Raw genomic sequence first — 25,859 nt, 5'->3', positions numbered from 1 at the left:
GGATGGATAGGAGAAGGTGAATGATGAAAGAAAGAAGAAATGAAAAACAGTGGTGAGACTGTTCTCATGTCAGTGACGGACAATGCAGAACATTCCCAATAACACCCCAGACATGTTCCCTAAGGGAGGGAAAAAAGAATAGCAAGAAGATAGACACACAGAACAGAAGGGAAAAGATGCTGTTAAGGCTGGGGCCCCGTGGTAGCCAAGCATGAACCCGACAAAGTGTGACGAGCCCCCTGGGGGCACTAACTGAGCCATTAAATTACAGGACGTGGTCTACATGCTCTGCTACAGTTTTTCATGTCACTACATTTTGAATTTTAATTTATGTAATTATTCATATTAATGTAACTATTTTATTAGGGCGCAGGAGAGAGATCAGAAATACATAACTGATAATTTTTATTTTAGTTGGAGCAACAATTGTGGTAATTTTTTTTTAATAATGTGGCTGCCATTTGACTGCAATAATTTTTATTTTATTGTTGTAGATCCACATTTTTCAAATATAAGAACTTATTTATACATCAAAAGACATCAGGCTGGTACGAAATACAAATCCTTGATAAAAAACATATCTGGTTGCCTAGGCCAGATCTGTCAGTAGTAAAAGTGAGAACATCTCTAAAACACCTAAATATATGGCAGATTTCCATTTCTGGACCCTACAGAACAGTTGTTATATGAAACTGCAAACCAATGAACAGGTATGTGCCACACCATGTTTACTGGTTAGCAGTTTCATATAACAGCTGTGCTATAGGGTCCAGAAATGGAAATCTGCAATATATTTAGGTGTAATCAAACAGTGGAAAATCCAGGATAGAATAATGAAAACATTATGAAGATGATAGTTGCTACTCAACATACGGTACAGTAGAGATGCCGAGTCACAGATAGGCACAATGATAAGTCTGTTAAACATGTGAGCTTTCGGTCAAAAAGGCTTTCATTGGAATTACACACACACACACGCACGCACGCACGCACGCACGCACACACACACACACACACACACACACACACACACACACACACACACACACACACACACACCAGCAGCAGTGTCTCTGGTTGCCGCGAAAGCTTACTTGTTGACAGTCTTTCCATTCTGCCTATCTACAACTCAGCATATCTGATATATGGTGAGTAGCATTGTTGTTGTTGTGGTCATCAGTCCTGAGACTGGTTTGATGCAGCTCTCCATGCTACTCTATCCTGTGAAAGCTTCTTCATCTCCCAGTACCTACTGCAACCTACATCCTTCTGAATCTGCTTAGTGTATTCATCTCTTGGTCTCCCTCTACGATTTTTACCCTCCATGCTGCCCTCCAATGCTAAATTTGTGATCCCTTGATGCCTCAAAACATGTCCTACCAACCGATCCCTTCTTCTAGTCAAGTTGTGCCACAAACTTCTCTTCGCCCCAATCCAATTCAATACCTCCTCATTAGTTACATGATCTACCCACCTTATCTTCAGCATTCTTCTGTAGCACCACATTTCGAAAGCTTCTATTCTCTTCTTGTCCAAACTAGTTATCGTCCATGTTACACTTCCATACATGGCTACACTCCATACAAATACTTTCAGAAACGACTTCCTGACACTTAAATCTATACTCGATGTTAACAAATTTCTCTTCTTCAGAAACAATTTCCTTGCCATTGCCAGCCTACATTATATATCCTCTCTACATTTTATATCCTCTCTACTTCGACCATCATCAGTTATTTTACTCCCTAAATAGCAAAACTCCTTTACTACTTTAAGTGTCTCATTTCCTAATCTAATTCCCTCAGCATCACCAGATTTAATTTGACTACATTCCATTATCCTCGTTTTGCTTTTGTTGATGTTCATCTTATATCCTCCTTTCAAGACACTGTCCATTCCGTTCAACTGCTCTTCCAAGTCCTTTGCTGTCTCTGACAGAATTACAATGTCGTCGGCGAACCTCAAAGTTTTTACTTCTTCTCCATGAATTTTAATACCTACTCCGAATTTTTCTTTTGTTTCCTTTACTGCTTGCTCAATATACAGATTGAATAACATCGGGGAGAGGCTACAACCCTGTCTCACTCCTTTCCCAACCACTGCTTCCCTTTCATGTTACTCGACTCTTATAACTGCCATCTGATTTCTGTACAAATTGTAAATAGCCTTTCGCTCCCTGTATTTTATACCTGCCACCTTCAGAATTTGAAAGAGAGTATTCCAGTTAACATTGTCAAAAGCTTTCTCTAAGTCTACAAATGCTAGAAACATAGGTTTGCCTTTTCTTAATCTTTCTTCTAAGATAAGTTGTAAGGTTAGTATTACCTCACGTGTTCCAACATTTCTACGGAATCCAAACTGATCTTCCCTGAGGTCCGCTTCTACCAGTTTTTCCATTCATCTGTAAAGAATTCGCGTTAGTATTTTGCAGCTGTGACTTATTAAACTGATAGTTCGGTAATTTTCACATCTGTCAACACCTGCTTTCTTTGGGATTGGAATTATTATATTCTTCTTGAAGTCTGAGGGTATTTCGCCTGTCTCATACATCTTGCTCACCAGATGGTAGAGTTTTGTCAAGACTGGCTCTCCCAAGGCCATCAGTAGTTCTAATGGAATGTTGTCTATTCCCAGGGCCTTGTTTCGACTAAGGTCTTTCAGTACTCTCTCAAACTCTTCACGCAGTATCTTATCTCCCATTTCGTCTTCATCTACATCCTCTTCCATTTCCATAATATTGTCCTCAAGTACATTGCCCTTGTATAAACCCTCTATATACTCCTTCCACCTTTCTGCCTTCCCTTCTTTGCTTAGAACTGGGTTGCCATCTGAGCTCTTAATATTCATACAAGTGGTTCTCTTCTCTCCAAAGGGCTCTTTAATTTTCCTGTAGGCAGTATCTATCTTACCCCTAGTGAGACAAGCCTCTACATCCTTACATTTGTCCTCTAGCCTTCCCTGCTTAGCCATTTTGAACTTCCTGTCGATCTCATTTTTGAGACGTTTGTATTCCTTTTTGCCTGCTTCATTTACTGCATTTTTATATTTTCTCCTTTCATCAATTAAATTCAATATTTGTTCTGTTACCCAAGGATTTCTATTAGCCCTCGCCTTTTTACCTACTTGATCGTCTGCTGCCTTCACTACTTCATCTTTCAGAGCTACCCATTCTTCTTCTACTGTATTTCTTTCCCCCATTCCTGTCAATTGTTCCCTTATGCTCTCCCTGAAACTCTCTACAACCTCTGGTTCTTTCAGTTTATCCAGGTCCCATTTCCTTAGATTCCCACCTTTTTGCAGTTTCTTCAGTTTCAATCTGCCCCTGGAAATGTCTTACAATTTAAAACCTGGTTCCTAAATCTCTGTCTTACCATTATATAATCTATCTGATACCTTTTAGTATCTCCAGGATTCTTCCAGGTATACAACCTTCTTTTATGATTCTTGAACCCTCTTCCTTCTCCTTTAACCCTCCTGCCTGAAGAAGAAGCCACTGGCTACCTAAGCTTGCCTAATTATAACATTCTTTAATTTGTGTGTTCGGCCGCTGCTTGGTGGGTAGATTTTTTATTTAGCTACTTACATAATATTGTTAAAAACTTTATTATGTGTATAGTTAATGAATCTAGTACTCAATAGCAAAGTTTGTGCTGTTCTGAAACTTCCTGGTGGATTAAAACTACATGCCAGACTGGGACTCAAAACTAGAACGTTGCTTTTTGGCAAGAAAAACCAGTACTTACTGAATTATCCATGTATGACTAATGATCTGCTCACACTGATTATTTCCAAGTGTGCTACTGCAGCACGGTTATGCACGAGAACTTGGTATTAGCAGAACTGAAGTTGAGAAGGCAAGTCACGAGTTGTATTTGCACAGTTAAACTGATTAGAACATTGCCCACAAAAAGTCTAGATTCAGGTTCAAGTCCTAGTGCAGTATTCCTGTCAATAGTTACAAATTAATCTTACAATGTTTCTGTGTGGCACTTCTTAAAGCAGTTTTCTGGGTGAAGTCCTCCCACTACATACCTGACACTCAGATATTGGTTTTGATTTTCAAAGAGAGAAGATAAAAACGAACGCATGTCAATCCCAAACGAAAGAATAGAATACAGCTAAAAACAGGGAGAAAGATCTATAAAATATGCCATTGAGAAACGGAGGTCCAGAACTAAGACTAAAATGACCTTCACCATACTGCTACAACAGATAAAAAGTATAACGTGGTTGACAGCCCATGCGTCATTCGCTAAAACGGCTGGTAACTCAGATGACGAACACAAACAAGAATGTAAGTGATTAAAAAAAGGGCATTCTGTCAGCAAATGGTGGACCGGCAAAAGTTGAGCGCAATGTACACAAAGTGATGGGGGGAGAACCAGTGGCGATGCTAAAGTGACGCAATCTGCTGACAGACGGCAACACAGAGATCATCAAAGGGAATGTACGAACTAGAGGGCTGAGGTATGAGGACTGCAGCCTCGGCAGCACTGTCAGCGGCGATAGAGCAAGGCTGGAATAGTGTCCTTAGGAAGTGAATGAAGGCAAAGATGAACACGGGCTGCCACACGAAGCCAAGGTGGTGAGCGGTTCATATCCACCGGGAAAACTGCAGCTAGCACGAAGTTCAGCAGCCGGAGCAAGAGCTGAAAGAGAACTCCAGGAGGTAACAAAGAAGGACACACCCCATATTAGAGATCAAAGAAGTCATTGAAGGAGGTGGTACAGGATGGGTTGCCACACATGGCAGACAACAGGATGCATATCTGCTGGCGAGAAAATCACAGCAGTAGAACAGCAGTAGTTCGCCAGCTTCTGCACACAGACTCTCAACCGGGCAAACGTAAAAGGCACCAGTGGCCAAACAGATGCCACAATGGTGGATAGTACTGACGCGGCGTAAGAAGAATGGATGTGCAGATGTGTAAACGAATCACCCATAGCCTAGTTTCGAACGGGCAAGGGACCGGTGCAAGTGGAGGAGGGTGATTCGATTTGCTCCCCAGGAAGTACCATTGAGGACACACAGGACAATGAGGGACTGCATACAGTGGGCTGCCAGGCAAGACACATGGGAAGACTAAGGTAGTCTTCTACTGAGCAGGAGCCCCAGGAATTTCATAGTGCCAATGAAAGGAAGAGTAAACATGGCCATAGTCTGGGATTTCTGCAGAAAACCATTCATGATATGGGTGGACAAAGTGAAGAGATCGTCAACTTCGTGTTCAAAAGCCACACTGTGCAGTGGAGTAAATTGTGAGAGTCGAGCCACCATACCAGCTGGACACCAATCATACATTCCATCACCTTGGAAACACAGCTAGTGAGAGAAATGGGACGGTAGCTGGAAGGAAGGTTTTTGTTCTTACCAGGCTTAGGTATTGGCATGACAAGTGACTGGAAAACGTGCCCTCTGCCCAGATGCAGTTGTACTCATGAAGCAGAGAGTGCTTGCTGGCAAGAGAAAGTTGCTGCAACATCTGAATACGGAATCGTCTGACCCTGGGTCAGAGGATCAGGAGAGCATGATCTAGCCTCGTCATAGTAAAGGCAGCGTAGTAGCACTCACGATTCTGAGAATAGAATGGTGTCACCCGAGCCTCCTCCACTCATTTCCAATGGAGGAAGCCAGTGTGATAGTGGGAGGAGCTCAAAATCCCCACAACATGGGGCCCAAGGTGTTGGAAATACCAACAGGGTCCATGATAACATTGTCTGCTACTGTCAAGCTGGAAATTTGGGAATGGCTCTTGGCCCCAGAGGGCCATCGGAGGTTGGCCCACATGGCGGAAGAGGAAGTGGAACTGTTATAATAACTAGAGAATGAAATCCAGCTAGCTTTTTTGCTATCCCGAAGAATGTGACGACACTGTGCACATAACTGTTTACAATGACTGCAGTTAGCTATCGTAGGATGATGGTTAAAAATGAGAGGCGCACGTCTCTGCGCATGAATTGCATTGTGGCAGGCCTCAGTCAACAAAGGGACCAGGACATGGTGTGGTAAAGAGAAAGTGCAAGGAGTGGAACATTCTGCAGCGGTAAGGATAACATTCATAAGATATTCCACCTGGTCATCACAACTGTGGAAATGTTGTATCTCTAAGATTGCCAGGGAGGAGTAAAGCTTCCAGTCAGCCTTAGTAAGCTGCCATTTGGGTGTGCACAAAGGTGGGGTATATGTCAGCAAATGGATAGCACACGGGAAATGGTTGCTCAAGTATGTTTCAGAGAGAACGAACAACTTGAGATGATGAGCAAGCTGGGAAGTGCAGAAGGATAGGTCCAAATGGGAACAGTTGTGAGTGGAATCTGAAAGGAACATGGGTGCTCCTGTGTTAAGGCAGAAGTTGATTGAGAAGGTCAGCCAAAGAGGATACCTCTCAGACAGGTTGTGGGAGAATCCCAAAGGGCATGGTACACAAAATCACCGAGCAGCAGAAAGGGGTGAGGTAGCTGCCCAATAAGCTGGAGGACGTTTGCCATGGTGGCTTTGAATTACTGACAGATGTTAACAGTATAAAGGGAAAAGGTCAACTGCAAGGTGAACTGCAATTGCTTGAAGGCGGGTAGTCACGGAGATGGGTTGACTATGAACATCATCGAATATGAGCAGCACGAGATAGAACACCATCCTCGGGGGGAAAGGTCAAACCACACAGGGAAGAAATGCGAGAACGCAAAGTGGTTGTGAGGACACAATTTTGTTTCCTGAAGGCAGATCAAGCAGACACTGCAACTCTAAGAGCAGCTGTAAATCCTCTTTGTTGGATCGAAGATCGTAAACATTCCATTGGAGGGGAGTCATAATGAGGAAAAATTGAAGGAGTGTCACCTCAGCAGCTGGCGAGTGCCAGCCTTTGAAGACTCGCTGCTACAGGGCGCAGAAGCAGGAGGATCCCGCTACATGAGGTCTATAGAAGTGTAAGCATTCCTCTGGCTGGCTGCAGCGTCCAAGGCAGAAAAACAGTTTGTGGTGGGCAACGGCGACACGGAGGTCAGTCGGACAAGGGTATCATGTGGTGACAATATCGAAGAGGATCTTCAAGTCAGTGAAGGAGAAGACCATTTGCCTTTGTTTGACTTCTTGGAGCCTTTCTGGTTGGCAGAGGAAGACTCAGATGTTGGTTGGCTGGAGGAATGCAGGAAGTCTTCACAGAAGTATTCCTTCTGTCCTTTCTGGCCTGCCAGTTGTGTAGCTAGTGACTTTGCCACATAAGGGGGAACTTTGGTGGTGGTTTGCACAACTGGAGGAGGAGATGAGGACACTAACATGACGCTGGCCAATTTCACAACCGCAGTGTTAAACTTGAGGTCGCATGTCTGGATGCCCATGTCGTTCATTGATCAAGATGTAGCAAGAACAGTATTATAGGTGGCAGATGGTAGAACACGAGGTTTCCAACTGGCCAATAACTTGCAAGTGACCGGGTAAGGCACTTTTTCCTTCAGCCACATCTACTGGGCAGGCCGCTCATTGAGGTACACGGAACAATTGTGGGAGGAGGCAGCATTGGTCAACATTGCAGTTGATGCACCAGGGAGAATGAGGTGGACAATCACCCTCGTGAGCATCCCTACCACAGGTTACACATTTCACTGCGTGTCGACGGGATTCAATTGTGGTTGAAACGATAACATTGGTAGCAGTGCATCAGGTTTGGAATATACGGACTGACTGTGATAACTCCATAATCTGCTTTGATCTTTGACGGAAGAACCACTCAATCAAAAGTGAGAAAGAGACTGCGTTTGGATGCTACGGAGGCATCTGCTTTTTTCATCACCTGATGGACTGCAATGAGACCCTGATCAGAGAGGTACATTTGGATTTCTGCATAAGTCAGACCATCGAGCAGCCTAGTGTAAATAACACCATGAGAAGAATTCAGGATAGCCATGGAGGAGCAAAGCTGCCAAGCAGTTGTTGTACTTGAGAAAGAGAAGTAGTCTGCAAAAGCAAAGTTCCAAGGCATAAACGAGAGCAGGATTTCATAGAACCAGCAATTGCATCAACACTTTTCTGAATAGTAAATGGATTTACCATGAAGCAAACAGTGTGAATACCAAAACAATTAATTAGGAGTCTGAAATGCCACTATCATAAGCTCATATTAGTGTAAATGATACAATGCACTGAGAAAAAGCAGGATTATCCTATTACACTGGTGGATGTGATCAGATGCATTACCAAAGCTTGGAGCTGGGTCACAGTCCAAACCATCAAGAACTGTTTCCACCATGTGGGAATCGCAACTGAAGGAATACATGCCACTGAAACTGAAGACGCGTTCGATGACAATGGTGATCTGCCGCTATCTGCATTGCTGCCAGAAGTCAACTGTGATATTGTCGATCAGTGTGACTATGAAATGTATTCAACAATAAATGATGACCTTGTTACAACTGAAGTGCAAACTGAAGACGAAATTGCAAATGAAGTGAAGAATCAGGGCATCAGTGACCATGAGATGAAGAAGAAGAAGAGGAATAAGAAACACAGTGTCTTTGCCTCCTGTGAATGACAGTTTAGAAATCAATAGAATGTGTTCTATGGAGCTGGGGAAAGAAATATTGAAATTGCAAATGAAATAATGAACATATAATGTAATTTAGAGAGTGTGTATTGGGCAAATAGACAGCAGAGTAAAATGACTGATACTTCACTCCTAAGTAAAGAAGTTTGGTGAGTACTAGACATACTGCTGTAATACTGTGTTAACATAAGGTTAAAGAGTGAATACTGCACATAAACTAAAATAAGCCTAAATGGATTTGTTATTTTCCATTAGTCACCACAATACACTGCAAATATGAATCTCAGTTACATTGATACTCATTTATAACAACATAATTTTCAAGGTCCTTTGAACATTGGTTACACCCAAGTTCCATTGTAAGTAAATCCAGCATCACCATAACAATAAATCACCTTCATCGCTGTCAGATTATGTGGAACAGTTATAAACTGTTGCATGTTTTCATAACTACTGATTACAGTTGCCTCACTACATCAAGGCATTAGTTGAAATTCTAGCCTCCCACTGGCCCCATGACATTCCATCTATTGGCTGGGCAGTGATCTCTCTCAAATCACAGCTGTTACTTCAGCAGCATCCTGAGCTTTCCACAAAGCTGCAAGGATCGAGCCTCTCTCACTAAGAAACCTGTTGTCACTAAATAGAAGAAATTTTAGTTTCATAGACAAAAACAGAGCACAGAGCACAACATAATCATAGCTAACACTTGGTTTAAGAATCATGAAAGAAGGTTGTATACATGGAAGAACTCTGGAGATACTAAAAGGTATCAGATAGATTATATAATGGTAAGACAGAGATTTAGGAACCAGGTTTTAAATTGTAAGACATTTCCAGGGGCAGATGTAGACTCTGACCACAATCTATTGGTTATGACCTGTAGATTAAAACTGAAGAAACTGCAAAAAGGTGAGAATTTAAGGAGACTGGACCTGGATGAACTGAAAGAACCAGAGGTTGTACAGAGTTTCAGGGAGAGCATAAGGGAACAATTGACAGGAATGGGGGAAAGAAATACAGTAGAAGAAGAATGGGTAGCTTTGACGGATGAAGTAGTGAAGGCAGCAGAGGATCAAGTAGGTAAAAAGACGAGGGCTAGTAGAAATCCTTGGGTAACAGAAGAAATATTGAATTTAATTGATGAAAGGAGAAAATATAAAAATGCAATAAATGAAGCAGGCAAAAAGGAATACAAACGTCTCAAAAATGATATCGACAGGAAGTGCAAAATGGCTAAGCAGGGATGGCTAGAGGACAAATGTAAGGATGTAGAGGCTTATCTTACTAGGGGTAAGATAGATACTGCCTACAGGAAAATTAAAGAGACCTTTGGAGATAAGAGAGAGTGTGTGTGTGTGTGTGTGTGTGTGTGTGTGTGTGTTTGAGGTTTACGGGCGCTAAACAGCGAGGTCATCAGCGCCCAAACGCATAAAAACAGGAACACATGCAGTGAAGGGACTAAGACGAACAGCGAACAAGGGGAACAGCGAAAAGACACAGACCTGATGCAGTTCCAAATCCTCACGCACAGAGGCAAAACAAGAGGAGAAGGAGTGCACTAAAAAAGGAAAGGAAACACAAGGAAGGGAGGACAGAAACCAAAGGGAAACAAGGAGGTATTCGTGACTGGCAGACCTCTTACCTAAAATCTGGGTGAGCCAGTCATCCAGCAGCACATTAAAACCCTCTCCCTAAAATCCGTGGCAACAAATTGGACAGGACACAAAACCGTAAAACCTTCACCACAGACGATGCGTCGTCTTTCAAAATAGAGGGCAAATCCGGTGGCAAAGAAACCACCGCCCTCTGGTCAGAGAATAAAAGACAGTCAAGTAAAATGTGGCGGACAGTAATCTGGACGCCACAAGCACTGCAGATTGGGGGATCTTCCCTCCGGAGTAAAAAACCATGTGTGAAGCGGCTGTGCCCGATGCGGAGGCGAGTGAGGAGAACCTCATCCCGCCTGCATGACTGGTAGGACGTACGCCATGGCCGCGTGGTGGCCTTCACCAGACACAGCTTATTTTCACCGACTGCCAGCCACTCCTCTTCCCACTGACGCATAACGCGAAAACGCAGGAGGGAGGTAACAGCATGGAGGGGGACGGCACATGCAACAACGTCAGGGAGGGAACATGCATCTTTGGCAGCCACATCCGCCAGCTCGTTTCCCCTAATACCCACATGCCCCGGCACCCAGCAGAAGGAAACCTCCTTCCCCTGCCGCTGCAGGTGGAGTAGGGCATCATGGATGTTCTGGACGACCGTATCCGCTGGGTACAAGTGTTGCACGGTCTGAAGGGCACTCAGGGAGTCAGAACAGATGAGGAACTTACGACTGGGGACACATCTCATCTGCTCCAATGCCCGCAAGATCGCAAACAATTCGGCATCAAAGATGGTAAACGCCGCAGGAAGCCGTAACTTGACGAGTCGATCAGGGAAAACAACAGCACAACCAACAGAGTCCCCCTGTTTAGAGCCATCCGTAAATACTGGTACATGGTCGGGATGCTGGTTTAAAATATCAGAAAATAAGGCGATAAAAACAAACGCAGGAGTGCAGCTCCTCCGGTACTCCAACAAGTCTAAAAGGACACTGGGCCTCTGGAGCAACCAGGGAGGCAGGCGGGTAAAACCTTGTCGTTGGGGGGCCACACGCTCCACACCAAGGGACTCAAGCAAATGCTTGGCACGAATCCCAAATGGTCTCGTTGCCCTGAGACGACTGGAAAAGAGACGTTCCATAGGCGGTCGGGCAACGGTAGGGTACGCAGGGGAGGTAGGACAGGCAAGGAATTGACACACCCGTCGCACCATGAGGAGTTTCCGCCGGATGGTGAGCGGCGGTTCCCCTGCCTCAGCACACAGGCTGGGGATGGGACTGGTACGGAAGGCACCAGTGGCCAGCCTGATACCCTCATGGTGTACTGCGTCAAGAAGCTTCAGATACGAAGGCCTTGCTGACCCATACACGGTGCAACCATAGTCAAGACGCGATCGGACGAAAGCCCTATAAAACTGCAGCAGACGCGCCCGATCTGCTCCCCAGGACCGATGGCTCAGACACTTCAAAATATTCAGTGCCTTCAGGGCCCGCACCTTGAGGTCTTTAAGGTGAGGCAACCACGACAACTTTGAATCAAAAGTGAGGCCCAGGAACCGCACAGTGTCGCTAAAAGGAAGAATGGTGTCCCTCAGACGCAATTCAGGGGAGGTAAAAAGATGTCGAGAACGATTAAAATGAACACACACACACATTTGTCTGCAGAAAAGGTAAAACCCGTCTTCGCAGTCCATGCCTCTAATCGCTGTATCGTAAGCTGCAACTGCCGACTAGCAGTGACAAGATTGGAGGAAGAACAGAAAACAGCAAAATCGTCCACAAACAAGGAGCATTGGGCAGGACTCCGGATAGTGGATGTGATACTGTTAATGGCGACGGCAAAGAGGGTGACACTTAAAACGCTTCCCTGAGGAACACCATTCTCCTGCACATACAAATCAGATAGCACATTACCAACCCTATAGCGAAAGAGGCGGTGGGAAAGAAAGGACTGAATGAAGATGGGGAGACGGCCACGAAAGCCCCACTGATAGAGTTGATTGAGGATAAGGCGGCGCCAAGTAGTGTCATACGCCTTATGAATGTCAAAGAATACACCTAGACAATGCTGGTTACGCAGGAAGGCCTGCTGGATGGCCGCCTCAAGCAGGGTCAAGTTGTCTATAGTGGAACGCCATCTCCGAAAGCCACACTGAGAGGGGCTAAGGAGCTGCCTGGTCTCGAGCAGCCAAACCAGGCGACGATTGACCATGCGTTCCAACGTCTTCCTGACACAGCTCGTCAAGGCGATATTTCGATAACTACTGGGATGCGTTCGGTCCTTCCCGGGTTTGAGGAGGGGTATCAAAATCGCCTCCCTCCACGAGTCAGGGTACGTGCCGGATAACCATATCATATTAAAACAATTCAGGAGAACTTCCTTGGAAGGCAGTAACAAGTGCCGCAGCATGCTATACCGGATTTGATCATGACCAGGTGCAGTATCATGAGCCACAGACAGCGCCGAATCCAGTTCCCACATTGTGAAGGGGCAGTTGTAGGGTTCAGAATTAGGAGACCGGAAGTCCAAGTGACCCCTCTCGATGGCAGTGCGGTAGCGGCAGAAATCTGGATCACAGTTAATAGTGGCGGTAGATTCCGCAAAATGCATGGCCAGTGTCTGGGCAATGTCTCTCGGCGCCGTGAGGAGACTTCCCTGATGCAGCAATGCCGTGACAGGTAGCTGGCCGAGTTTCCCGGAAATCCTCCTGATGGCTTCCCATACTTTCGTAGAACTAGTGGAGCGGGAGATGGAGTCCAAGAACGATTGCCATGACCGTCGTTTGCTCTCTTTAATCACGCGCCGCGCTTTAGCCCTTGCCACCCGAAAGGCCGCAAGATTGTCAGCTGAGGGACGGCACTTGAAGCGGCGCAAAGCGGCACGGCGGGCTCGGATGGCTGAGCGGCACTCAGTGGTCCACCAAGGGACAGGACGCCTCTTGGGATGACCGGATGACCGTGGGATTGACAATTCAGCAGCATGAGAGATCACAGCTGTAACATGGTCTACCCATTCGTGGACGCTGGCACGGTGTTCCAAAACGGCCAGGTGGCTGAAAAGTGTCCAGTCAGCCCTGCAGAGGTGCCTTCGGGGCGGTACCGGAAATGCCATAGCCGCATCCAGGAGGCGAATCCAAAGGGGGAAGTGGTCACTAGAATGGAGGTCAGCATCAACCTCCCATAGAGCAGAATCCGCTAGTGCTGGAGAGCAAAAGGAAAGGTCAATAGCTGACGACGACCCAGAAGCAGTACAGAAATGAGTGGGAGCACCAGAGTTGAGGATGCACAGTTCTTCAGACACCATGAGGCGTTCCAGAATGCGACCCCTGGGGCAAGTAGTCGAAGAGCCCCATAAGACATTATAAGCATTGAAGTCCCCCAGACGAAGAAATGGGCGGGGAAGTTGGCCAATAAGGTCCGTGAGAGCCTCAGAGTCTATCGCATCCTGAGGAGGTAGGTAAAGTGAACAGACTGTGAGCCTCCGACCCATAAGAAGGTCAACTGCAACTGCTTGCAAGTCTGTAACGAGAGGGAGCTCAGATGAGGGGTGCATGTCACAGACAAAAACCGCAACACCACCCTTCGCCCTTTCCCCCGTCAGATCATCTTTCCGATAGACGGTATAGCCCCGTAAAGAAGGAGCACCAGTGGCCCGAATATGTGTCTCTTGGAGACATAAGCACAAAGGGAACTCACGTACAAGGAGTTGTAGTTCGGCCACATGCGTCCTGAACCCATTCAGGTTCCACTGTAAGATGGGAGCCAGTGATCAGGGTGGCTGAACTTTCACCCTGTCTCTGTGTTTTGGAGGAGAGCCCGTACTGGCCGGAGATTTATTCCTGGGGCGAGAAGAGCGCCCCCGGTCGACATCAATGGCCATCAGCTCCGATGACGACCCACGGGAGATGTCAGACAGTACGATGGCCTCGTCATCGGACCGACCCTGATCAGTCTCCGCAGGTGGCAAAATCTTCACCTTCGGCGTCTTTGTCTTAGGGGGCTTTGAATGCAGAGCCTTGTCAGCAGTTGGAGCTTTACTCGCCTGGGCAGAAAACGCCATAGGGGAAGAGGCAGGAAGTACCCCAATGTCAGCAACCACGGCCTTGTCTGACGTTGCGGGGAGAGCTGCAGGTTGCAAAACAACCGCAGCAGCACAAGTGCACTGGCAAACGCAGGTATTAGTGCTAACACTAGCAACCTCCGTTTGCGTAGCAACACTGGCCATTTGTACTGGTTTTTTCAGGGCGGAAGCGAAAGATGTAGTAAACACAGGAGGTTGCATGGCCTTAAAGAGCTTCTTGGCCTCACCATAGGGGATGTGCTTAGATGTTTTGATCTCCTGTATCTTCCGTTCCTCGAGATAGATGGGGCAGACCCGGCTCCAGACAGGGTGACTCCCAAAGCAATTCACACACTTCACAGGCGATGAACAATCGGCTCCTTCATGGGCAGGCACACCACATTTACCACAAGTGGCTATCCCATTGCACCCCAATGTAGTATGCCCAAAGCGCTGACATTTAAAGCAGCGCATTGGGTTGGGGAAATATGGCCGTACCGGCAAACGTAAGAACCCCGCTTTAACATGCTCTGGAAGTCTCGGGCAACTGAACGTGAGAATAAACGAGTCGGATTTTAATAGGTCCCCATCGACTCGCTTCATAATATTCTGCACGTCAACAATACCTTCGTCAGCCCACTCAGATTTTAACTCGTCTGTGGAGATATCCACCAAGTCCCTACATGTCACAACACCCTTACTATAGTTGAGTGTGGAGTGGAGCTCGGTCTCAATAGCGTACTCTCCGAGACTGGGTGCTTTCTGAAGAGAAGCGACTTAACGGGAACTAGAAGTCTCAACTAAGAGAGTACCATTGCGCAGTCGCTTAACAGATTTCAGTGTACCTGCAATTCCTTCAAGACCCTTGTGGATGTAAAAGGGAGAAACCCTCTCAAAGCTACCCTCCTTCAGTTTAATAATCAAAAACACATTCTGATTTTCAGCATGTGCTCTGTTACGACAGTCTGATAAATCTCTAGCAACACCAGGAGCTGGAGGACTCGAAGCACGAAGTCGCTTTTTCGAAGGGGTGTGTTTGCCTACCAGCGGCCCACCCAATCCACTGGTAGGGGGAAATGTAGAGGTCGAAGGGTCCATTGCGGTCCCACGAGCAGCTAGAGAACTAAAGGTCCGCTCAGACAGAGCCCCGCGTGCCTGAGTAAGCCGTATACAACTGGGGTGCGGCAGGTGCCCCAGAGGTTGCCCGCTAGCGACTGTTCCACCCCAACAGCCATGCATCTTATAGGCGCGCAGCACACCGTAAGATTGAGGGGTTTTTATAGAGGTTTACCTTCCTCGCAATCCAGGCAGGCAAGCCAAGATTACCATTCCCCGCAGCACACAACATTCCACCGCCGCGCCATACGGTGGTCGCTGAAGCATGTCCGGGGGTTACGGTGACAGGAGACTGGCGGCGCCGACCAGTCCCCAGCTCAGGACCCCGGGGTCGCCAAGCCCGTACTCAGCAAATGAATGCTGAGCCCCTGGGGGCTTGGAGATAAGAGAATGACTTGTATGAATATCAAGAGCTCAGATGGAAACACAGTTCTAAGCAAAGAAGGGAAAGCAGAAAGGTGGAAGGAGTATATAGAGGGTCTACACAAGGGTGATGTGCTTGAGGACAATATTATGGAAATGGAAGAGGATGTAGATGAAGACTAAATGGGAGGTAAGATACTGCGTGAACAGTTTGACAGAGCACTGAAAGACCTGAGTCGAAACAAGGCCCCGGGAGTAGACAGCATTCCATTAGAACTACTGATGGCCTTGGGAGAGCCAGTTCTGACAAAACTCTACCATCTGGTGAGCAAGATGTATGAAACAGGCGAAATACCCTCAGACTTCAAGAAGAATATAATAATTCCAATCCCAAAGAAAGCAGGTGTTGACAGATGTGAAAATTACCGAACTATCAGTTTAATAAGTCACAACTGCAAAATACTAACACGAATTCTTTACAGATGAATGGAAAAACTAGTAGAAGCCAACCTCAGGGAAGATCAGTTTGGATTCCGTAGAAACACTGGAACACGTGAGGCAATACTGACCTTACGACTTATCTTAGAAGAAAGATTAAGAAAAGGCAAACCTACATTTCTAGCATTTGTAGACTTAGAGAAAGCTTTTGACTATGTTGACTGGAATACTCTCTTTCAAATTCTAAAGGTGGCAGGGGTAAAATACATGGAGCCAAAGGCTATTTACAATTTGTACAGAAACCAGATGGCAGTTATAAGAGTCGAGGGACATGAAAGGGAAGCAGTGGTTGGGAAGGGAGTAAGACAGGGTTGTAGCCTCTCCCCGATGTTGTTCAATCTGTATATTGAGCAAGCAGTAAAGGAAACAAAAGAAAAATTCGGAGTAGGTATTAAAATCCATGGAGAAGACACAAAAACTTTGAGGTTCGCCGATGACATTGTAATTCTGTCAGAGACAGCAAAGGACTTGGAAGAGCAGTTGAATGGAATGGACAGTGTCTTGAAAGGAGGATATAAGATGAACACCAACAAAATCAAAACGAGGATAATGGAATGTAGTCGAATTAAGTCGGGTGATGCTGAGGGAATTAGATTAGGAAATGAGAAAGTAGTAAAGGAGTTTTGCTATTTGGGGAGCAAAATAACTGATGATGGTTGAAGTAGAGAGGATATAAAATGTAGACTGGCAATGGCAAGAAAAGCGTTTCGGAAGAAGAGAAATTTGTTAACATTGAGTATAGATTCAAGTGTCAGGAAGTCATTTCTGAAAGTATTTGTATGGAGTGTAGCCATGTATGGAAGTGAAACATGGACGATAAATAGTTTGGACAAGAAGAGAATAGAAGCATTCGAAATGTGGTGCTACAGAAGAATGCTGAAGATTAGATGGGTAGATCACATAACTAATGAGGAAGTATTGAATAGGATTGGGGAGAAGAGAAGTTTGTGGCACAACTTGACCAGAAGACGGGATCGGTTGGTAGGACATGTTCTGAGGCATCAAGGGATCACCAATTTAGTATTGGAGGGCAGCGTGGAGGGTAAAAATCGTAGAGGGAGACCAAGAGATGAATATACTAAGCAGATTCAGAAGGATGTAGATTGCAGTAGGTACTGGGAGATGAAGAAGCTTGCACAGGATAGAGTAGCATGGAGAGCTGCATCAAACCAGTCTCAGGACTGAAGACCACAACAACAACAACAACAACAGACAAAAACAGTTTTCTGAAAGACAACAATCTGATGCAATGACTGCCATTAGTTGAATTACTATTTTCTTTTATTTTGTATTCTCTGATACTGCACAGTTTCAGCAGTGTAGCCACTTTCAAGTGAGTGCATTATAAATCATCAAACGGACAGTTTCAGTTGCAGTGTAAAGTGTTTCCTATTATTTTTCATTTAGTTTCTTCTCATTTAATTGATGTTCATAATGATACTTCACGCAAAGACATATTCATAAAAAATTACATGATAGAATTTATTACTTCACAATGAACCAACGAACAATTTTATAATTGTACAAAATACACTGAAGCTCTAGAAGATGTAGAGATTGATAAAGTAATTTTGCTGAGAAAAATGATACAGGCCAAGTAATATGTCATTGACTTCACATCTTGGCTTTCATTTGTGAGCGTTTGTGCTGTCAGAATAAGTTAGGATCCATTGTAATTTGCTGCCTTAATAATTACTTATTTCACCATATTTTGTCTAGTTCATTATTTAAAGAAAATAACTATCCTATCACCTTATAATACACATAATACGGGAAAAAAAGACATTCTGTTTGCAGAGACTGTGACTTACTTTTTGTGCGGTATTATATTTTATTTTTGACACAATCACTTTTTTATGGTACAATCATAAACATTTCGGCCTTCAATGGGCATATCTTCAGATACAATTGGCAGCATTTGATGAACAAATGTTCATCCATTGTCAACTCATGAACACTTGTTCATAAAATGCCACCTACAGCATCTGAAGATGGCCACTTAATGCCAAAACCAATTGTGATTGTATCATAAAAAAAGTGGTTGTGTCAAAGTAATACCTTACACATAATTTGAATTGTAATTTTAATATTTTTCAGCAGTCAAATAGGAGAGGTTGGAGGCGCATTGTTCAGAAGACAACGAATGGACACAAATCGGGTTCTTTCATTTACTGCTTCCCTGTCAGAAGCTCCTGATGTATTATACAGGGTTGTTCTAAATGATGGACAAATCCAAAATGAACAAGCTTTACACCAATGAAAAGAGGAAGTTCCAAAGCTTCTTTTCATAATGTTTGATATCAATTTAATAAATTTAATAATTTGTAACTAATTCATTTTTAATAATTAGAAATGTGAAAAACATTATAAAAGGTCAATGTGACCACCATTTGCTGCATGGCAAACAGCGACGCAGTAGTCAAATTCGTCTCTCAGACACAAAAGCGTATCCGCTGCTACTGAGTGCACAGCAGCAGTGATCTGGTTCTGCAGATTTTTCAGAGTGGTTGGTAGAGGCATGAAGTGGACAGCTTCCATCAAATAAGAAATAGTTGCAGGGTATGAGATCAAGAGATCTCGGTGGCCAGAAGTGCAGAGCTAGGTCCTCAAGTCCCCTGCAACCGATCCAGCACTGAGGAAGGGAATCATTCAAAAAGCCTCCTACGTCACGGTGCCAAAGGGGCAGAGCTCCATCCTATTGGAAATGGGTATCTTCCATAACTTGAGGTAACAGCCATTGTTCCAATATGTCTGGGTAGTGATTCCATTTACAGTTCTTTCCACAAAGAAAAATGGTCCATATACCTTTGTACGGAATACGGCACCGAACACATTGATCTTCAGTGAGCCTCTTTCATGTTGCAACGGTGAATGTGGATTTTCTAAACCCTATATGCAAACACTGTGGAATGTCACTTCATCGATGAAAATTACAAACTGTAGGAATGCGTCATCCTCCATCTTTGTTAGCACATTACAGCAAAATACAAGACGCTTCTCTTTGTAATTGGGGTTGAGAGCCTGCACAAGTTGTAATCGGTAAGGCTTGTACAGCAAACGTTTCAGAACTTTCCATTCAGTTGGCTCTATTGGCAGACTTACTGGGACGGTGCACAAAACTTTCTTGAATCTGACCGTCACCAGCCTCTGACACTCGCTGTCGGCCTGTGCTTTTTCCTTTGCACACACTTCCAGCCTGTTTAAATTGCTTAAACCAACAGCTAATGCTTTTGCGACTTGGTGACTGAATACCAAATCTGGTACGAAATGCCCACTGCACTGCAATTCGCGACTCACTTTACACGAACTCAAGGACGCAGAAAACCTTGTGCTCCACAGCTGCCATCTCATTCACAACTGACAGTGAAACGGAATGACTGCTTTATTGTCGCACAAACTCTACCAGTCACTTCTGAAACCATCACTGCCCGCCCGCCGCTGCCCGTCAAAAACTTTGAAACTTCCTCTTTTGTTTGGTATAAAGCTAAATTCATTTTGGATTTGTACTTTAATACAAACAAATGTTTGAAAATGGGTCCATCATTTAGAATAATCTGTACTTTATCTTATCATTTCCCTTGTTATAGAGGACAGTTTACCATGAGCACTGAATGGGTTTGATCAGTCTCCACCTACAAAAAATGGCACATGGCAGCCTACTCTAGGGACTGATGCAATCCCTATTATGAGAGCAATGGTATGACAATGGACCCATGAAGGTTAATATATACATCAGTGTAATAGAAATTCCTGTGAATAGCACCATCATTAATGTGGGCTCATTTCAAGTCATAACAGTTTATTTATTTGAGAAACTTTTGGTAGGAAAACTCACACTCTTGAATTTGAAGTTAGTTTGTTAGACTCTCCCTGTTGATCACTAGGCACATTGAAACAAATAGGACTTCAGGGCAGACGACAGTTTAGTAGCACTTTTTTTCTGAGACATGAGAAAGCATTTCTGTTAAAGGTGCTCTTCCTTAGTTGGTATGCAGCTCCAGATTGTCTACTAGAGTTGCTAATGCTATTTTTTTGATTGTGTTTCAGCTATTCTTCCAGATGTTTACACCTGTCAGTTTTCTTCATTTCTCCCTGATCTAGGTGCAATATGCAAGGAGAATCATTGATGTTCCTGATATAATGTGAGTTTTAAAGTGATACAATTAGCCCTTTGCTGCTTGTTGTCTGATAACATTGAGCCTAACCACTTAAGTGTAGTATTGAACAATGGAAAGTCCAGGATGGAAGAAAATCAGTATGGAAAGGATAAATTGCTATGAAACACCTACTCTACATGATTAGTAGCAAATTGTCCTTCCCATATTGTAAACATTAATATGGAACTAGAGAAACCTGGTATATGTTGTCCTACCTGTGTGTACTTATTTATCCTGTTTATATATATATAAAAAAGGATGATCTTTAGGTGATCTAGATTCTATAATTTATTGTAGAAAAATGTGGAAAACTGAAAGATAGCTCACACTAATGAGATTCTATTATTGTTACTGGTATAAACTGATGGTGAATTATATACTTTTTTATTAATAAATCATGTAAATGAACAGTGTATGACTATTCCTTTTGGTATATAACTGAACCAAGTTAAAATAATTTAAAGTAATGCTAACATTTATTGTAACTTGAGTGGACAAACAATATTTTTGGTTTTCTGACTTTGGCATAGATGCACAGAGTTTTTTGGGGTTCCTACACTGGAATGAGCAACAAACTGCAACTCCTCTTCAAGAAGCTAATAGTGGATCATCTATAACTACCAGTAGTATGCAATATTGGTCAGTAGATATCACATCACACAATGATACAAACAACCTGTGGAAGAGAGGGTGGTTAGATTAGAGGGTAAGATGGGGAAATTTGATAGTCAAAAATATGTTAAACTGAAATCTCAGAGTTGGATATGTAGGTGGATAATGAGCTGCAACCAGAATTACAGCACGCAATAAAGTCCAGCACGAACATGTTAGTGAGGGGTGGTAATGCGTGTTCATACAATTGGGTGCACAAAAACTGCATACGAAGATGCACATGAACAATAAGAGAGATGAAAAACAGATAAAGAACACAATACAGCAACAAAAGACAGATGATACAAGATAGCAACACAAAACAGAGCCATGTGGCAACATAAATATAATAATTGAATGTCCTTGGTGGAGTATAAATTGTGGAAAGATTAAAGGCAACCATTCATAGCATTGCTGTGGTATTTAATGCTTGAAGACTGGAAACTCTGCTAAACTTTCAGACGCATTCTCATTCAGAAATAGTACACACACACACACACACACACACACACACACACACTCTGCAGAACCATTACAATGTAGTTGGCAGTGGAAAATTAGTTGTGCAAGGTTTGGCACATGGGCATGGGCATGTGCACCTCCACATAAACTAATTTAGATGGATTTTGCATAATTATCAATCAGAGTAAATTTGCTGTTAGTAAACTTTCCAGAAGGATCTGCTTCCACCTATTTTGCACAACTCTACTTGTGTCGCATCTTCAAATATTCTCCTTTATGGGATTTACCGAATATGATGTGGGGATTAAATTAATAAAATTAACTAAACTGAGTCATTGCTACTTCTATACCTTCCAGAATGAGATTTCCACTCTGCAGCGGAGTGTGCGCTGATATGAAACTTCCTGGCAGATTAAAACTGTGTGCCGGTCCGAGACTCGAACTCGGGACCTTTGCCTTTCGCGGGCAAGCGCTCTACCAACTGAGCTACCCAAGCATGACTCACGCCCCGTCCTCACAACTTTACTTCTGCCAGTACCTCATCTCCAACCTTCCAAACTTTACAGAAGCCCGCGAAAGGCAAAGGTCCCGAGTTCGAGTCTCGGACCGGCACACAGTTTTTATCTGCCAGGAAATTTCTATACCTTGCTTAGCCTCATATCAACCAACAAACTCGCCTCAATGAACCACATGTAAGTAGCGTCTCTGTGTAGGCATACTTCAGCAACCAATATTACTAGCACATTCTTCCCTTAAGTAAAAGGGCAACTAATGACTAGCCTGACATTCTTGTGTGGCTGTTGCATGCAAATAAAGCACCCCATAACTTATAAATCCTCTTATTTGCATTGTGACAGATCAGTTTCGCATATAGATACTAGCTTCTATTAAAATGCAATTTTTCTTAAATTCTTATGATTGTGGGAAAAACAAATAAATAACTTACTAAATAATTATTTCAATTGAAAGCTACAAAGAGTATTTGCATTAATATTACTCACTGGTTCTTCTTTGATCTCTATGTCCTCTCCCGCAAATTCCTGTAAGACGAGAATAAGAGAGAAATATTAGCAAAAACAGAGCAAATACCATCATTCATTTACACATCACATTCTGCAAATCTTGTCACAAAGGAGAGCCTTATTGGATGTGAACTGAGTCTAGTTAAGCATTAAAAAGCAGAAGCAACCACTGCTATCTGCTTCCGTAAGTATAACAATTGTTTTTGGATGGGATCCCACTTGAGCAAAACACAACTTTTTTCCTTCTTCTATTATCCAGACATGTTTCACTGAAGTCTCAGCAATGTAATTTGGCTTTCTTTCTCTTTCTTGTTACCAAGTGCTACAGTTTTTCTGGGTTTTTATGTTTTGCTTCACACTTGTTTTTCTTTCACAGTTTGTGATTTTTTCTGGATTCATCATCATCTTCACTGTAAAAAACTGCATTATTTACACTTTAGTTGTTACTGTTTACAAACTAAGAAAACAAGATAGTAGACAGCTGAACTGTTTAACTGTCAACCATCTTATTTTCATAGTTTGTAAACAGTAACAGTGAAAGTTTAAATAACAGTTTTTCACAATAAGGAAACCAGGGGGGGGGGGGGGGGGGGGGCAAAAAAAAAATAAAAAAATAAAAAAAAAAAAAAAAAAATAAAATAAAAAAAAAAAATCACGAACTGTGAAAGGAAAACAACTGTAGTGCAAAACATATAAACCCATTAAAAACCACAGCACATAGTACAAAGAAAAATAAATAAAAGCCCACTGATGTCACCAAACATAAGGGAAAGGTGTCTGGGCAATAGAAGAACTGAAAAAATGTTGTGTTTTGTTCAAGGCGAACCCCAACCAAAAACAAATTTATTTGTACGCAAACGTGGATAGAAGAACTTCAACATCGAGATGATTATACTGACAAGTTATGACTAGTGCTAATAAACTCAAACTGGTAATTATGGAAATAACTTTTAGACTGCTCGACCTACGTACATTAGGAGAAAATACAGCTCCGTTGGAAAGTGCAATAGCTCTTTCCCTTACACTACGCCCTTCAATTTTTACATAATGCACTGAACAAAGCACTTACTTCACACAGACATGTATCAGCTACCTATACTGACATACTAAAAAATTCAGAGTTTTATGGAATATCCGAGTGTCAAAACACTGTGATAAACTGTAGAATGTGTTGTATTTTCATACAAGAAGGTTTGAGCTATAGTTGCTCCTTTTGAATGTTTGATTGGATAGGCATCATGCCAACAAAAGAAAGTCAATCACTGCCAGGCGGTAATGGTATCCTTTTTGTGGTCATAAAGATCCAATGGACATACCCAAATTTTTGAGTCTGTGAGGTGAAAGTAATAAGCAGAGCTGTAATGTGAGAGGTTATTTCATTGTTATTGCAAGCATTGCACTGGTGAACAAATGCTTTGCAATCATTCTCGATATTTGGCCAAATGAAGTCCTTTCCCACGAGCAGTACAGTAACCCTGATTCTTGAATGAGAGGGGCTGCGGCAAGAGGAAACAGCTTGATGGTGGAAATCTGCTGTAACAAATGATTGTGCTTATCACATGGATGCATTATAGTATAGTGCTAAACTTGAGAGTGGTATTTAAAATGTGATGGACTGTATGCCTTACGATTCTTCGAGGAATATCTCCACTTCTTTGTCAGCCTCCTGAGTGAAAACAAGCTTTATAATGTCAAGCACCTTCCTAAAGGCTTTAATGTGAGACATCATTTGCTGGTCCATTCTATTCATCAACAGCCTGTTGAATATTTGAACTGTGCACAAATGGTGTGGTGATGCCTTATCTGGTTTCTGACAAAGTGAACACGAGTTGTGTATGGTCCACGATAAAGATGGAACTATCTAGCTTCAAGCACGTATCTAAACTTTTTGTGAGTCCCATAGGTTTTGCAGAAGTTGCAAACCAATTTGCTTGCAATGATGTTAATGTTCTACTGAAAAAAGTCAGAGATTACCAATCATGTCATATTTCTGTAATACAGCATTAGTGACAGTTGATTATGTGACTAATTTAACAGTGAGAGATGTTTCTGGAATGGGTAAGCTAATAATCCAGCCTCAGTAATACCAGTTTTTACTGTAGTTATGGACACTTTTCTTTTCAATTCAATGCAGCATGTCTCATGGTTTTGACAAACCTTTTCTAAATTCATAGAACGGTGCTACCAACAGTGTATGATCACAAACAAACCATAGATAAAAATTTGTCAAGGCCCAGAAACAGTGTAATTTACATACTGTAGTAGACTGTGTAAATTTCTCACTTGACATTTGCCCACTTCAAGCATAATGACACTAATACTATTTAAAACTTTCGAACTTTTAATGATGTTGAATATCACAAAGAAGAAGCCACGTAAGCTGAAGTTGTCTTTTAATTTGTAATGGTTATCAATACGTACTGATACTTGTATCCATATTAAAACTGAAAGGAAGCTCATGGCACATGCATTTAATGCACACAAATGATGTTACAACCATGTTAAATGTTGGATGAAATCAATAATTATTATTTACATTCCTCTCTTCCATATGATGATACTCCATGTCAGGCAGCATTAACTTTCTGATAAGGAAGCTGAACAGATGAGGACTGGGGTGTCATGGTACAGGTCAACCTCAGGAAATTGAGATCCAGCAGTCATGGCGAAGGCGACCTGCAGAACCAACAATATCTGCCAGTCTGCAGGAACCTACCACGAACGTTTACTACCAGTGATCTTCCTGCAGATAATGAACAGCGGCCAAAACTGCTGAATACTAGGCTCTTCACAGAGTATGAAGAGAATCAACTTGCTGTTTATTTTTCTTTGTCTTCCTGTCTGTAGTTTGTAAATTCATGTTGTACATATAATTTTTTTTTATTACTTTCTATTTTTACTTTATTGAGGAGTCTCTGATACAATTGCTTTGTATGTAATTAATCTCTGTCTTTTATTAGTGTTCTACCAATATCATAATTATTTCATATCCTGGACATGTAAAATAAATAAATTAAAGAAACTTCATATTATGAGGTTACATCCTATCATGTAACTGGGCAAGCGAGACAGTTCATCCCTGCATGTGCATGAAAGAGAGAGAGTGAGAAGAAGGAGCTAGGAAAAAAGCAAGGAATAGGGAGTAAGTGAAAAAATATAAAATTGAAAAATAGATCTAAAATAGAAGTATATCATTCCCTGTTGCGTTGGGGAGTGTGAAAAAGTATATAAAGCGAGGATGTTGAGACAACAAACAATTTGGAATGAAACAAGGAATTTTAAAGAAAACTATTTCTTTGGTTTTAGGAATAATGACTGAAAAAAGATGTGTGTGTGTCAGAGAGAGAGATGATTTCATACATGTATGAGTTACTGTACGGA

The 25,859-nt window shown here is 42.9% G+C and overlaps 1 protein-coding gene across 3 annotated transcripts in view; it reads right to left on the bottom strand.

Moving 5' to 3' along the window:
• Positions 1–25,859, bottom strand: part of LOC124717278 (zinc finger protein 226-like) — a 324,457-nt gene that overhangs the window by 295,314 nt on the left and 3,284 nt on the right. For all 3 annotated transcript variants that reach the window (XR_007005729.1, XM_047244092.1, XM_047244093.1), the window contains exon 2: positions 22,458–22,496. Coding sequence is in view for 2 of the 3 variants with exons in the window: in XM_047244092.1 (XP_047100048.1) it covers positions 22,458–22,496 (39 nt within the window). In the remaining variant the exon portion in view is untranslated. The remainder of the gene's footprint in view (positions 1–22,457; positions 22,497–25,859) is intronic.

Source organism: Schistocerca piceifrons, chromosome 9, assembly GCF_021461385.2.
Source record: "Schistocerca piceifrons isolate TAMUIC-IGC-003096 chromosome 9, iqSchPice1.1, whole genome shotgun sequence".
In the NCBI taxonomy this organism is placed as follows: domain Eukaryota; kingdom Metazoa; phylum Arthropoda; class Insecta; order Orthoptera; family Acrididae; genus Schistocerca; species Schistocerca piceifrons.
Note: the sequence above shows the minus strand (reverse complement) of the source record. Positions and strands in the feature narration are given on the sequence as shown.